At 37.8% G+C, this 13646-nt stretch overlaps 1 protein-coding gene across 1 annotated transcript in view; it reads right to left on the reverse strand.

Moving 5' to 3' along the window:
• Usp34 (ubiquitin specific peptidase 34) overlaps window positions 1-13646 on the reverse strand; it is a 172477-nt gene that overhangs the window by 105148 nt on the left and 53683 nt on the right. The window contains exons 16-21 of the mRNA XM_051164973.1: window positions 10031-10245; window positions 6790-6905; window positions 6562-6689; window positions 4504-4593; window positions 2803-2898; window positions 291-373 (exon numbers count right to left, since the gene is read on the reverse strand). Coding sequence (XP_051020930.1) covers window positions 291-373; window positions 2803-2898; window positions 4504-4593; window positions 6562-6689; window positions 6790-6905; window positions 10031-10245 — 728 coding nt within the window. The remainder of the gene's footprint in view (window positions 1-290; window positions 374-2802; window positions 2899-4503; window positions 4594-6561; window positions 6690-6789; window positions 6906-10030; window positions 10246-13646) is intronic.

A 13646-nucleotide genomic window follows, 5' to 3' on the forward strand; every position in this document is an offset into this window, starting at 1 on the left:
CACAGAGACACACAAAATGTATCTGAAAAGATAAGGCAATATACACTAGAAGTAATGTTTAGTATATGTTATTAAACATTACACATCTTAGATTATTAGAAAGAGAATATAAAGTTATTCTTCCAAATAAAAAGTGTGTTTTAGTGTTTCAGTGAATTTTTGCAAACCTTGTGTAGGTAAAGTACTTGACACCAGACCTGGTAACTTGAATCAAACTGATCTCATGTACCTGTAACAGGCACATGCATGTACAAACACAGAAACAAATATAAGAGAAACTCCGATCTTACTGAAGTGATCAGGGGATCCCAGGGTTGAAAACACACAGGTCAGGAACTGAAGTCGAACTTGAACTTCAGCACTATGGCTGTACCTACAAAGGCCATCAAATGATTAACACAAGACTCCTTCTTTCTTCTTTTGTGCCTCCATATTGCAGATAACGATTGGCCTTGACCTCAAGGTCCTCATCTTGCTTCACTGCCCCAATCTATGTACCACACTCTTCAGGATCCTACATCTTATAATAAGGTATTTAGTATTTCTAATCATAGCATACACCAAAAATGCAAAAATCCCATACAATTTACAATGTCCCACTGCCGTAATTATACACTGCATGCATTAAGTTCATGAAAATTGAGACTATAGTAAAACGTACTTTCAAGTTAGCATTTTTGAGCCTTAAAAAACTTTAAGATTTATTTTTATGTGTATGAATGTTTTGCCTGTGCCCACAAAAATTAGAAGAGAGCATCAGATCCCTTCAACCTGAACATACAGATATTTATAAGCCACTAAGAAGCAAGTCTTCTGGAAGAGCAACCAGTACTCTTAACCACTGAGCCATCTCTTCAGACCTCAAATTAGTTTCGTTTTAAATATGTAAATAAAAAAACTAAAAGAAAACCAAAAAAGTATGTTAAGAAATCATCAATTTAAAAAAGCTGTCATTTTTAAATTATATTAACAAACTGTAAGATTAAGGCCAGCCTGGTCTACAGAGGGAGTTCCAGGTCAGCTAGAGCTGTTGAAGAGAAACCCTGTCTCAAAAGAAACAAAAACTCAAATTGTATGACTATTAAATTAACAAATGAATGACTACATGTTCATCAGTACTTCACATATTCTTATCACTATCCAGATATATATTATTTAACACAGTACAAGTCTAGTTCATAAAGAATATGCTATGCAACTAATAACTGATTCAACTAAACTTCACAGTAATATAAGAGTTGCTGTGAGTTCATCTAGCTTTGTAGGAATTGCATTTGTAGGCATCTGCCAAGCTCCACATTCTAAGGAAAGGAAAGGTTCTGAAAGTTAGAACACACGGAGTGTAACCATCTTAACACAGAAAGAAGAGCTCTGTGTGCCATACTGAGAAAAGGACTTCCTGAGGGTCAGGGACAGGCCGGGAGTGAGAGCAACAGCTGCACTTGCATTTGAGGATCTCTTTAGGAACTAGGTAGACAGAGTTCTGAAGGAGCAGAGACTAAACCACTAATTCCTATCTCTGTGACAGAACTAAAGACACATTTGATTGGAAACCGCTCAAATTGCTTTGTCAATATTCTATAATCCACATCCTAGTTAACAGATAATTATGACAACCACGAAACAGAAATGCTTGTGATTTTCTACTAAGCGCAAAATTTCAAAACTTTCACAAACTTACACTGTTTATTATTAAAGATTCAAAAGTCAAAAATTTTAGTCTAAAGCAGTGGTTCTCTACTTCCTCATGTTGTGGTGACCCCTAACTATAAAACTATTCTCACTAGCCAGGCACAGTGGGTGCACGCCTTTAATTCCAGCACTCTGGGAGACAGAGGCTGGCAGGTCACTGTGAGGGAAGTTTGGTTTATAAAGCGAGTCCAGGACAGCCAAGGTTACGCAGAGAAACTCCGTCTTGAGAAACACCAAGACAAACAAACAGCACCTCTTCCTTTATTGTGTACACACGTAAGGTGTGTTCACACCATAAATGTAGCTATGAAAGGACAGATGCCAATAAAAGGCGTATTCATAGATCATTCTCCACCTTACTTCTTAGAGAGGGTCTCTTAAGGCAAGAGAGACAGCTCAATGGTTAAGAGTATCTATTCTTTTACAGAAAACCTGGATTCAATTCCCAGCAAGCACACTGGCAGCTCACAACTGTCTGCAACTGCAGGGCCTTTTGCAGCCATCAGGCACTAAAGTGATGCAGACAAATATCATGGCTGTATATGAAGGCAAAACACACATACACATAAAGTAAAATAAATTAACATAAAATATATTTACAATTTTAAAATAAAAGTCCAAGTACATTAAAAAAAAAATACTTAATGATTTCAGGAAAATGCTTTTTTTTTTTTTTTTTTTTTGGAGGTTTAAAATGGGGTTTTCTGTGTAGCCCTGCCCATCTTGGACTCCCTTTGCAAACGAGGCTGTCCTCCAACTCACTGAGATCTACCTGCCTCTGCCTCTGCCTCTGCCTCTGCCTCCTGAGTGCTGGGATTAAAGTGATGAGCCACCACCACGTGGTAAAAATGCTTACTTGTAACTCTTATCAACAATAACTTGCACTAAATTTCAGTAGTGAAAGTTAACCAAGCCCCAAGTTAAACCACCTAACTTTACTAAGAACTACACAAGTAACATCGTGAAAAATCTTGTTAACATAGTATCGTCACTTTTATCTTACAATTATACATTAAAAATGTTATACTTTTTACATATTAATGAAAGGAAAGCAGAAAATTATCTGTCAAAGGACAAGAAACCATTTAACTTGTTCAACAATGTACTTACAGTGCGTGCCTTTGTCTTCCCTCTCTTACGCCTTGAATGTAATACACCAGATTGTCAAAGAACAGCTTCATCATGCTCAGCTCTTTTTCTGCCCACCTGGCCCAGTTGAAAGAAAACAGTAACTTTATGAAAGAGTCAAAGAACAAAAGATATGCCTGTAAAGGAGAAAGTTTTTAAAAAATCTTCACACGTATAACTTTTTGGTTTGGTTTAGTTGTTTTTCGAGACAGATTTCTCTGTGTAGTTGTGGCTGTCCCGGGACTTTTTGCTCTGTAGATCAGACAGGCCTCAAAATTCTGGGATTGAAGACATGCATCAGCACGCCCAGCTAACAGAACCCACTTTTAGCGTCAGCACGCAGGAGGCAGGTGGATCTCTCAACTCAAGGCCAGCCTGGCCTACTTAGCAAGTTCCAGGCTAGCAAAAGCTTTATGAGACCCTGTCCTTTTCTTTTGTTTTAATTATTTGGCTTAGTAGTTAAATGGCACTGGCTGCTCTCCTAAAGAACCCCAGGTTCAATTTCCAGCATCCACATAGCAGCTAACCACTCCCTATTACCTCAGTTGCTGAGAGTAAGGTGCCTTCTTTTGATCTCCATAGACACTGGGCCCATATGATGCACAAACACATATGTAGGCAAAGCACCATACACATAAATGTTAATTAAACAAATAATTGTGAGGGGCAGATGTTATTATAATTTTCTTTTTCATGTGTATGAGTATTTTGCTTAAGTGTTCTTCTGTACACCATTTGCATGCAGTGCCAAAAAGAAGCCAGAAGAGACTGCCAACTCAATGGAGTCTGCTGCTTTAAGTTGCCTTGTGGATGCTGAGAATCAAGTCCTGGAAAAGGAGCCAATGCTCTTAATGGCTGAGTCATCTCACCAGCACGCACAGCTGGTGTTTTTAATTAAAAATTCAACATCTGGAAAGGGACAAAAATGGTAACTCGGTTATGATTTGTTTTTGAGTCTACCTCACGTATACAATATACAATAAGCACCAAGTAAGACAGACAACAAAGTGTGATTGTCTCAAAATCAAAAATAATATGCAAACCAAACAAAAAAGCCTATGAGATTTGAGAGTGAGCTATACATGATACACCAAAATGCAGAATAACTGTTAACAGCTTAGGGCTAGAACTTTTTCCTACTAGAGTATATCCTTGGATTACTTTAACATTCATTAGTTATAACTTTTGCATAAGTGTAAAATTAGATTATCACTATTAGCCAAGTGGTGGTGATCCACGCCTTTAATCCCAGCACTTGGGAGGCAGAGATAGGCAGATTTCTGTGAGTTTGAGGCCAGCCTGGACTATAAAGCCAGGCAAGGACAGCCAGGGTGACAGAGAAACCCTGTCTCGAAAAACCAAACCAACCACCAAGCAAGCAAGCAAGCAAGCAAGCAAAGTACATCACTATTAAAGGACAGCTTCACCCCACAGGCGCTCTCTGCAGCCGTCTTATACAAGGAAAGCATTCTTCCTAGAGCTGCAGCGTCAACACTATGGTACTGTTCGCTAACTACAAAGAAAACAAGGCCTACATAATGTCCACATGGTTAAAAGACAGAAAAGGGTAGCAAAATTAAATTATGAATCCCAACTTTTCCTTAGGCACAGTAAAAACTACCACAAAGCCTCATAATAATTTTCAAAAAAATCTTAAGTATTTTGTATCTTTTATTCACTTACATTGTAATCCAATGTGTATCATAACTGCTACCAAACTGCTGAAAAGTACCAAATAGTTTTGGAAGAAGGCGAAGGGAAATCACTACTGATCTGAAACAGGAAAAGCATAGATTCATAGAATAAAACAAGTGACTCTATAGATTATGAGAAAAAAAAAATCCAGTTCTTAAGAATCTTAAGTGTAAAAGTTCTTAATGAACTTTGAATATAAATATATCCATATAAAAATAATTGTTTCTAATGTCTAATTTATGTATGTAAGCATAAACTCAAGTTTCAAAACTTTCAAACCAATATTTAAGATACAGGTACAGTAGACATCTTTAATTCCAACACTCAGGAAGCTGTGAGTTCAAAACAAGCCTGATCGACAAAGTGAGTTCCAGGCTAGTCAGGGCCACACAGTGAGAACCTGTCTCAAAATAAACAAACAAAAAACCCCAACTAAATAAAACAAAGCAAAAATATCTGGTTTAGATCCAAAGTGAAAGGGCCTTCTAAAGTTTGTGTTTCTTTCTTTCAAATAAAGTTTATGATAATTATTATCACTTTTCCCAAATTATTATATTATTTATATTAAAACTGATGGTCACTGCCCTATACACTGGTATTTCTAATAAAATTACACTTTATGTTCCAAAGAAGAACAGTAAAGGAAAAAGAATCACTCTAAAATTTATAGAAAAGTGCTGAGGAGGCAGTTGTCTGTAAAAGACTGACATTTAGGTTGGGATACAGCACAAAGTTCCAACTGGCTAACATCTATAAGGTTCCAGGTACATTCAGTGAGTCAGAGTGAGAGAGAGAGAGAGAGAGTGAGAGTGAGAGTGCGAGAGAGAGAGAGAGAGAGTGCGAGAGAGAGAGAGTGTGTGTGTGTGTGTGTGTGAGAGAGAGAGAGTGAGTGTGTGTGTATGTGTGTGTGTGTGAGAGAGAGAGAGCGAGAGAGAGAGCGAGAGAGAGAGCGAGAGAGAGAGCGAGAGAGTGAGAGAGCAAGAGAGAGAGAGAGAGAGAGAGAGAGAGAGAGAGAGAGAGAGAGGCCACAATACAGCAGTAGAGGCCAGAGGATAACTTTTCTAAAATCTGACCTTTTTTCCACTGTGTAGGCCAAAAGGACTCTGGTTTTAGTATTGAGAGGAGCACCTTTACCCTATGATCCTTTATTTCCAAAGAAACCTTGTGTGGAGAGGTGATGCTCAAAAGACTGCAGCGAGACGGCTAGCCTGCTACCTATGAGACCTTGCCCAGGAGCAGGTCCTCTATGACTGGTTTAATGCCAGGTGCCACAGAAACATGCAACACATGTCAGAGAATAGATCTCTTTCTAATCTCACTCTTTACCCTGCAGAGTTTCACTATGTAGTTCAGAATGGCCTCAAATTTACAACCTACTGTAATAGCCTCTCAAGACCAGGGATGACGGGTGCGGGTGAACATACATAGTATGTTCTACTTTGTAAAGCTCTATTCTACTGGAGGATAACATGTACCTTTTTTTTTTTTTTAATTTTATATACACAACTCCATGAGTACCTGACCTCATTCTTTTAAACACTGTAAAAGTTGAGACCAAAAAATGGAAAGGGGAAAAAAACTCATTTCCTTAAAATAAGGTTTTAAGTTCATTTTGTTTTTCATTTAACTTCTTTATATACAACATGAGAAAGTTCAACAACATTTAATGCAATTTGAAAATAACCACAAATATGTTGCTAGCATTAAAGAAAATATAATTTATATATGAAAATATCATAATGAATCCCATTACTTTTGAAAATACACTCTAATGAGAGAACAATCACCTTTTTAAAGTATTACTAATCCTTTGCTTATGTTACAGAGGAGATAAGCTAAACTGAATGCTGAATTAAAAAAAAGAACTACACTAAGAGATAAAATGTTGACCTTGCAAGAAAATCATCCCTAAACAGAACATGGAAACCACACAGCTGAACAGGTAATTGCCATGTGCCCATCACATACTAAGAAAGGACAATATTCTGCACAAAGGCATAAAAAGAATTGCTCATCAGCAAGAAAACAATTATAATTCTTCTTTACCTGTTGTTCCCTAAATTTTCAAGGCAGCCTTCAATGAATCTCATTCGAATCTGTCTATCCGTAAACCAACAAACCAAAGAACAGAGAAGTTTCTCTGCTTCATTTATTAATCCCTCAGAGAGATTAACCTAAAAAAAAAAAAAAAAGATACGCATATACAGTCATTACTTATCTAGACTGCATTTTACTATAAATTTTTATATCCTTTTGGGTTATTATGCAGCTTACCGCATCATCATCTTGCACTATATCCCATAATAAAGTATTTCCTTTCTTGCAAACATTATCCAAATTAATGTCTGTCACAGCATTACTATTAAACTGATGTTTATGAACTGCAGGTCCTAAAGGGGAGGAAGACAGTTGAGTAAAATCAGAAATTTCAGATTTCATACATCAGTAATTCAAATAAAAGTTTAACAAAAATAGTAGGATGATTATTTCAACAATGAATGAACATCAATGTCTATTTATAGTTAGAAGCTACAGTAAAAATAAGTTTTTATTCTATTGTCACTACTATTTTTAATGACTATTAATATATCATAAATAGAGAACTATATAAATATGCGAAACTCATGAAGCATTTAGAGAACTACTCTGAAATAAAACCCTCAGCTTTCTTTTATTGAAAGAGAAGGGGGCTGGAGCAATGACTCAGAGGTTAAGAGCACTGTCTGCTCTTCCAGAGGTCCTGAGTTCAATTCCCAGCACCCACATGGTGTCTCAAACCATATGTAATGAGATCTGAATCCCTCTTCTGGTGTGCATGAAGACAGAGCACTTATGTACATAAATAAATAAAGTCTTTTAAAAAAATAAAGAGAAGGGTGAGCATGGTGGTGTATCACATGCCTTTAATTCCAGCACTTAGAAGCAAAGGCAGGAGGATCTCTGTAAGTTCCAGGCCAGCAAGTTACCTGGTGAGACCCTGCCACTACCAAGCCCCAGCACACCCTAGGAAAAGGAAAGAGGATGAGAAGCACTGGTTTGACTCCCAGCACCCACATGGTGGTGGTTCATAACTACTTTAATTCCATTCCCTAGGAATCTGACAACCCCCTTCTGGCTTCCACTGTCAACGAATACACATTGTGCACAGACATACATGCAGGTAAAAAGCCTGTGCACACAAAAAATTAAAGTAAAAATAAATCTTTTCTGGAAAAAAAAAAAAAAAACCTAATTGGATGGAATACTCCAAGTAGCAATTTAATCAAGATTCTAACATAACAAATCAGACTTTGTAATAAAACAATTCTCAAAAGTGACTGTTATTTGATAATCCAACTGGTATACATTCTTTTATTTTTAAGATTATTTAGCCAAGGTGCACGCCTTTAATCCCATCACTAAGAAAGCAGAGGTAGAAGGATCTTTATGAGTTCAAGGCCATCCTGGTCTACAAAGAGAGTCCAGACCAAGCAAACCTACACAGAGAAACCCTGTTTCCAAAAAAAGAAAAAAAAAGAAAGAAAAAAAGAAAAGGATTTAATTATTTTTATTTTATGTGCAGTGGTATTTTACCTTCATGCATATCTGAGAGTGTACCAAATTCCCTGGAATTGGAGTTTCAGACTTTTGTGAACTCCACGTGAGTGCTAGGAACTGAACCTGAGTCCTCGGGAAGAGCCACAGGTCCTCTTACCTCAGCCCCTCTCCAGCCCCATTGTTAGAGATTCTTATGTCAATCTTTAATTTTACCCATTCTGATATGAGTATTGCACTAACTTAGGTAAAATACACGATTAACTCTCTCCAAATATCTTCTTTTATAAAGCAATGATACAAATCTTTTGTCCAGATTGCCTGTTGCTGTATGGAGAGTGTTTTACTATGCTAACCTCAGGTCATTCAGCTACGGAGACACTGGTACAGAGATACTTGTACATGGACGTTCTGAGAGCCTGAGGGTGTAAGAACATGTCACACCTGGATCAAGTTAACTGCCTGTCTCAATGTGTTCATTACAGCACTAAAGCTTTTGTAATATGACTTTAAAGCATAACCATTGTTTAATTTCCAACTTCTCATAGTTAAAAAATGTGTAAAGTACTAAACTAGGTTAAGTTTTACTTTTTAAAAAAGCAATAAAAGAATGGTAACAATTTGTGCTGGGCGTGGTGGTCTTTAATCCCAGCACTGGGAAGCTGTGGCAGGCAGATTATTGTTAAGTGCAAAGGCAGCCTGGTCTACAAAAAAAGTTGCAGAACAGCCAGGGCTACATAGAGAAACCCTGTATTGAAAAAACAAAAAGCGAACACCACCTCAAAAATAAAAAACAAACAAACAAAAACACCACCCAAAAAAAAAGGTAACAATTTGATAAACATGAAACCAAATTCAGTCTCGTGGGCCCAAACTACTTTCAAGCAGCCACCCACAATAATAATTATTAATAAGAATATGGACCAATTTCACAAAGAAGCCAATGAAACCCAAGACAGCAAAAGATTCTATCTGGTTTGGTGCAACCTTTAGCCAGCAGAATCCAGTCCTTTACATACTGCTTGCTGGCTTGGCTCAGGAAACTATTACATGATCCTTGTCTGTCTGGTGGTTTGAGAGACATGTAGCATAGGAGATGAGTGGTTTCTTTTTCTTTTTCTTTTCTTCTGTTCAGTTTCATGTTCCATGTGTGGGAAGCTGGTGGCAGCCATCTGGTTTACTTTTCTTTAACCTTAGTCTCCATTCCCCCAAATCTGGTCAGGTCCTATTACTTTGCTAAATTAAATTTAGAGTATTCTAACTAACCATTTCAGAAACATTTTGATTACCAGATATATAAAAACCTTGCTTTCTTATTTTCCCAACCCTCTCTAACTCCAAGCAGTCTGTACCTCTGTCGCTATAAATCAGTTCACTCTAGACATTTTATATGAATGGAATCATACACTATATGTTGTATTTATCTTTAAGTCACAATTTTCTGAAAATGAAATGCACCATTATTACATTTTCCAAAATATATATGTTTGCCAGGCGGTGGTGGCGCAGGCCTTTAATCCCAGCATGTGGGAGGCATAGGATGGCAGACCATTGTGAGTTCAAGGCCAGCCTGGTCTACAGAGTCCAGGACAGCTCAGGCTACAGAGAAACCTTTTCTTGAAAAACAAACAATAAACAAACAAATAAAAAACCAAATAGGTGTTTTACTTATCCTTAATATGCATCATCTTTCCCAGTTGGACATTGCTTGATAAAAAAAAAAAAAACAAATAGCAGAATAATTGCTAACAATGCAAAATAAACCTTTGCTTCTATGACCATAGTACCTGAAACAAAAAGGCCTCATTTATACTCATGATGGAGTGTGTAGAATGATTTTATTGTCTTAACAAAAAAGCTATTGTTAAAATTATTTTGTCAAAAGCATTTAAACAGTAACAATTTACTCTTTTTAATCATGCAATTAAATTAGTCCTGCTTTGAACAAGGTAGGTAGTATTCACTTACTACAAAATCTTACCTTGACTAAGATGTTCGTGATAGATAGATGCTAAATTGGGGAGATGTTGTTGGAGATGAGATGTTAGTTCTGCATGTGAATTTATCTGAACTAGTTCCTCTTCACATCCAGACTCTTCACCATCAAAATCAGCCATGTTTTTTTCTGATTTTGCACTGACCTGCGAGCTACTGCAACTGACATCATCTGCACTTAGCATATCATCAACCATATGTCTACAACACACAGAAAACCACAGACTTATTAATTATGAACATTTTTGAGGGAAAGAGGGTGCTAGGAATTAGACCCAGGTCCTATTGCAAGCTCCACATGCACCCTTACACTGAGCTGTATATCCTAATCCTTACTTAGTCACACACAATAAACAATTTTCCCCCCAAAACTGGATGTCACTATGTAGCTCTGGGCGACCTGGAACGCTAGACTCAAACTAACAGAGATCCACAGGCGACAGTCTTCCAAGAACTAGGATCAAAAAAAGTCCGAGTTGCTACGCCTTGCTATATATACGCTGTAACATTTGGCACAATTATTACATCATCAGAAACTAAGCTGTGTAGTGTAATGAAAACTATAAATATGCCATTATATGAGCTAGCTAATTTTATAACATACACCATCATGCTCTATAATACACCTCACTAACCCACTTCAAGCAACATGACGCTTGAATTATATGAACAAATTCATAGTGAAGGTTTACACTTGTTCATGCAAGTGCACTGTCAAATGAGACAGTATAGAACAGGAAATACTTCAATTTAAGGCAGCAAACTAGAGTAAATATTAATTGAGGAGGACTCAAAGTATGGCTCAATGGTGCACCAGAAACTGAACATGGGCCACGCCCTGCAATTAATCCTCAGCACCACCAAAAACTTCAAGGGTGATACGTATTTCTAAATACCACCACATTGGGTAATTTTCAAGATATCAAAGACAAAATGATTAAAAATTATGGAAAAGTTCAGATCAGGGCATGGTGCACCCTTGTAATGCCAGTATTCCGAGACTCTTCATGGCCAGGTGTAGTGGGACACTCCTTTAATCCCAGCACGTGGAAGCAGAGGCAGGTGGAACTCTGTGAGTTCGAGACCAGGCTGGTCTATAAAGCAAGTAGAGGACAGCAAAGGCTACACAGAGAAATCTAAAACAAAACAAAAAGTTCAGGATTGATTCAGAGACAGAATATGGAAAATACTTAAGGAAAAATTCAATTACTTGAGTTTGGCAGTGGGGCAGTATTATGAAAAAACATGCAATCTTTAAAACTCAATGTCCTTACTGTACCTTCATTTTATCACATCTACCCCCATTGTCATCATCATGAGTTCTGCTAGGTTGTGATGTGTGCATCTACATGAGGTACTAACCAAATGTTCTAGTCAGTGGTGATTTGGCACCCACAGAGATATATAACAACATGTAAACATATTTTTATCATGTTACTGTTACAAATGAGGAAAAACTCATACACACACAGATCTGAGGATGTTGCAAAACCACAAGCAAGCCAGGCGGTGTGGCGCACTCCTGTAATCTCAGCACTCAGGAGGCAGAGGCACGTGGACCTCAGTGAGTTCAAGGCCAACCTGGTCTACACAGTGAGTCTAGGACAGCCACGACTACACAGAGAAACCCTGTCTCAAAACAAAACAAAACAAAACAAAAAAACCACAAGCAATACCCAGGAGGCATTCAGATAGTTATGAATTCAAAACAGAAGAATCATCTGGTTCTAAATGTCAAGAGTGTCAAGAGTAAGAAACACTGCCTTGGTGGATCACTGAGAGTTCGAGGCCAGCCTGGTCTACAAAGCATGTCCAGGACCGACAGGGCTGTTACACAGAGAAACACTGTCGCAACCCTCCCCCCAACGCAAAAAAAAATTGGCAAGAGCTGATGGCTCAGCAATTAAAACCACTGCCTGTTCTTTCAAAAGACCAGGGTTCCATTCCCAACACCCACGTGGCACCTCACACTGTCTGAAACTCCAGTTCTAGGTGATCTGATGCCTTCAACACAGGCATGCATGCAGGAAAAAGACCAATGAACATAAAATTTAAGACATAAATGTCCCCTTAAAATGTATTTATGAGACGGGCGTGATGGTGCACACCTGTAATCCCAGCACTCAGGAGGCATAGGCAGATGCATCATTGAGAGTTCAAGGCCAGCCTGGTCTACAAATCAAGTCCATGACAGCCAAGGCTACACAGAGAGACTCTGTCTCGAAAACCAAAAACCAAAAACAAAAACTGCATTTATGGTGAGAATTTTAAAAAGTAAAATAACACCGGGTGTGGTGGTGCACACCTTTATTCCAGCACTCAGGAGGCAGAGATAGACGGCTCATTATGAGTTTGAGGCCAGCCTGGTCTACAAAGTGAGTACAGGACAGCCAGGGCTGTTATACAGAGAAGCCCTGTCTCAAAAAACCAAAAAGTAAAATAACATGTACACATATAATTCACTTAATTGAACTGAATTTTGAAAATTCAGGCAAAATAACAAGTCTTTCTTAGAAAATGTATCCTGATAAGCCAAACACTATCACTCACCATCAACTCAAAATGTAAGTAGTTATACTGGAAATAGTAAGTCAAAAGTTATTTACACAGCCTTGCGTGGTGGTGCATGCCTTTAATCCCAGCACTCGTGAAGCAGAGGTATGTAGATCTTTGTGAGTTCAAGGACAGCCTGGTCTACAAGAGTCCAGGACAGCCAAGACTACACAGAGAAACTCTGTCTCAAAAAGCCAAAAATAAAATAAAAAGTTATTTACACATTTGTGGCAAACACAGTAGCTCATAAAATTCTCACAATAAAACCGTAGTATTTCTAAAGAAAGAAATATTCAGGGGCTGGAGAAATGGCTCAGTGGTTAAGGGCGCTGCCTGCTCTTCCAGAGGTCCTGAGTTCAATTCCCAGCACCCACATGGTGGCTCACAACCATCTATAGTGTTATCTGATGCCCTCTTCTGCAGATAAAGCACTCCTATGCAATAAATACAATAAATAAATCTTTTAAAAAAGAAAGAAAAGAAAAAGAAAAAAAAGAAGTATTCAGGCATGGTGCCCACAATGTTTTTTTTTTTAAAGTTTTCAGGCGTGCCTGGAACCCCAACAGAGGCAGGTGGGTCTCTTGCAAGTTTGAGGACAACCTGTTCTACAGTGAGACAGTATCTCAAAAAAAGAAAGTAAGAAAAAAATTAAGGCCTTATTCCTACTTAATGCCACAATAACAGAATCACTCACTGTTCAATACAAGATATATATTTCACAAATATAAAAACCTTGTATCGCAACCATTCTTATTAATATCCTAAAATTAGAGGATCCGTGTTTATCATCAACACCTAATCCATCTAAAACACATGTGATCTTACATGTGCTTTCAGGGAATTGCTATGAGGAGCTCAAAATCCAAATTTATACTGCCTAGTACAATATTTGTTGTGTAAATGTGGCCATTACACAGGGAAAAAAATAGCTATTTTAAATAGATATATTGTGACTCTAGGATGTGAACTGAGATGGTCAAAAATGAAGCTAGGTCGGTGTTTACATAGCATGCGCAAAGCATCAGAGTAATTCCCAGCTTTGCAAAAAA

The sequence above is a fragment of the Acomys russatus genome, chromosome 22 (genome assembly GCF_903995435.1).
Source record: "Acomys russatus chromosome 22, mAcoRus1.1, whole genome shotgun sequence".
In the NCBI taxonomy this organism is placed as follows: Eukaryota; Metazoa; Chordata; class Mammalia; order Rodentia; family Muridae; genus Acomys; species Acomys russatus.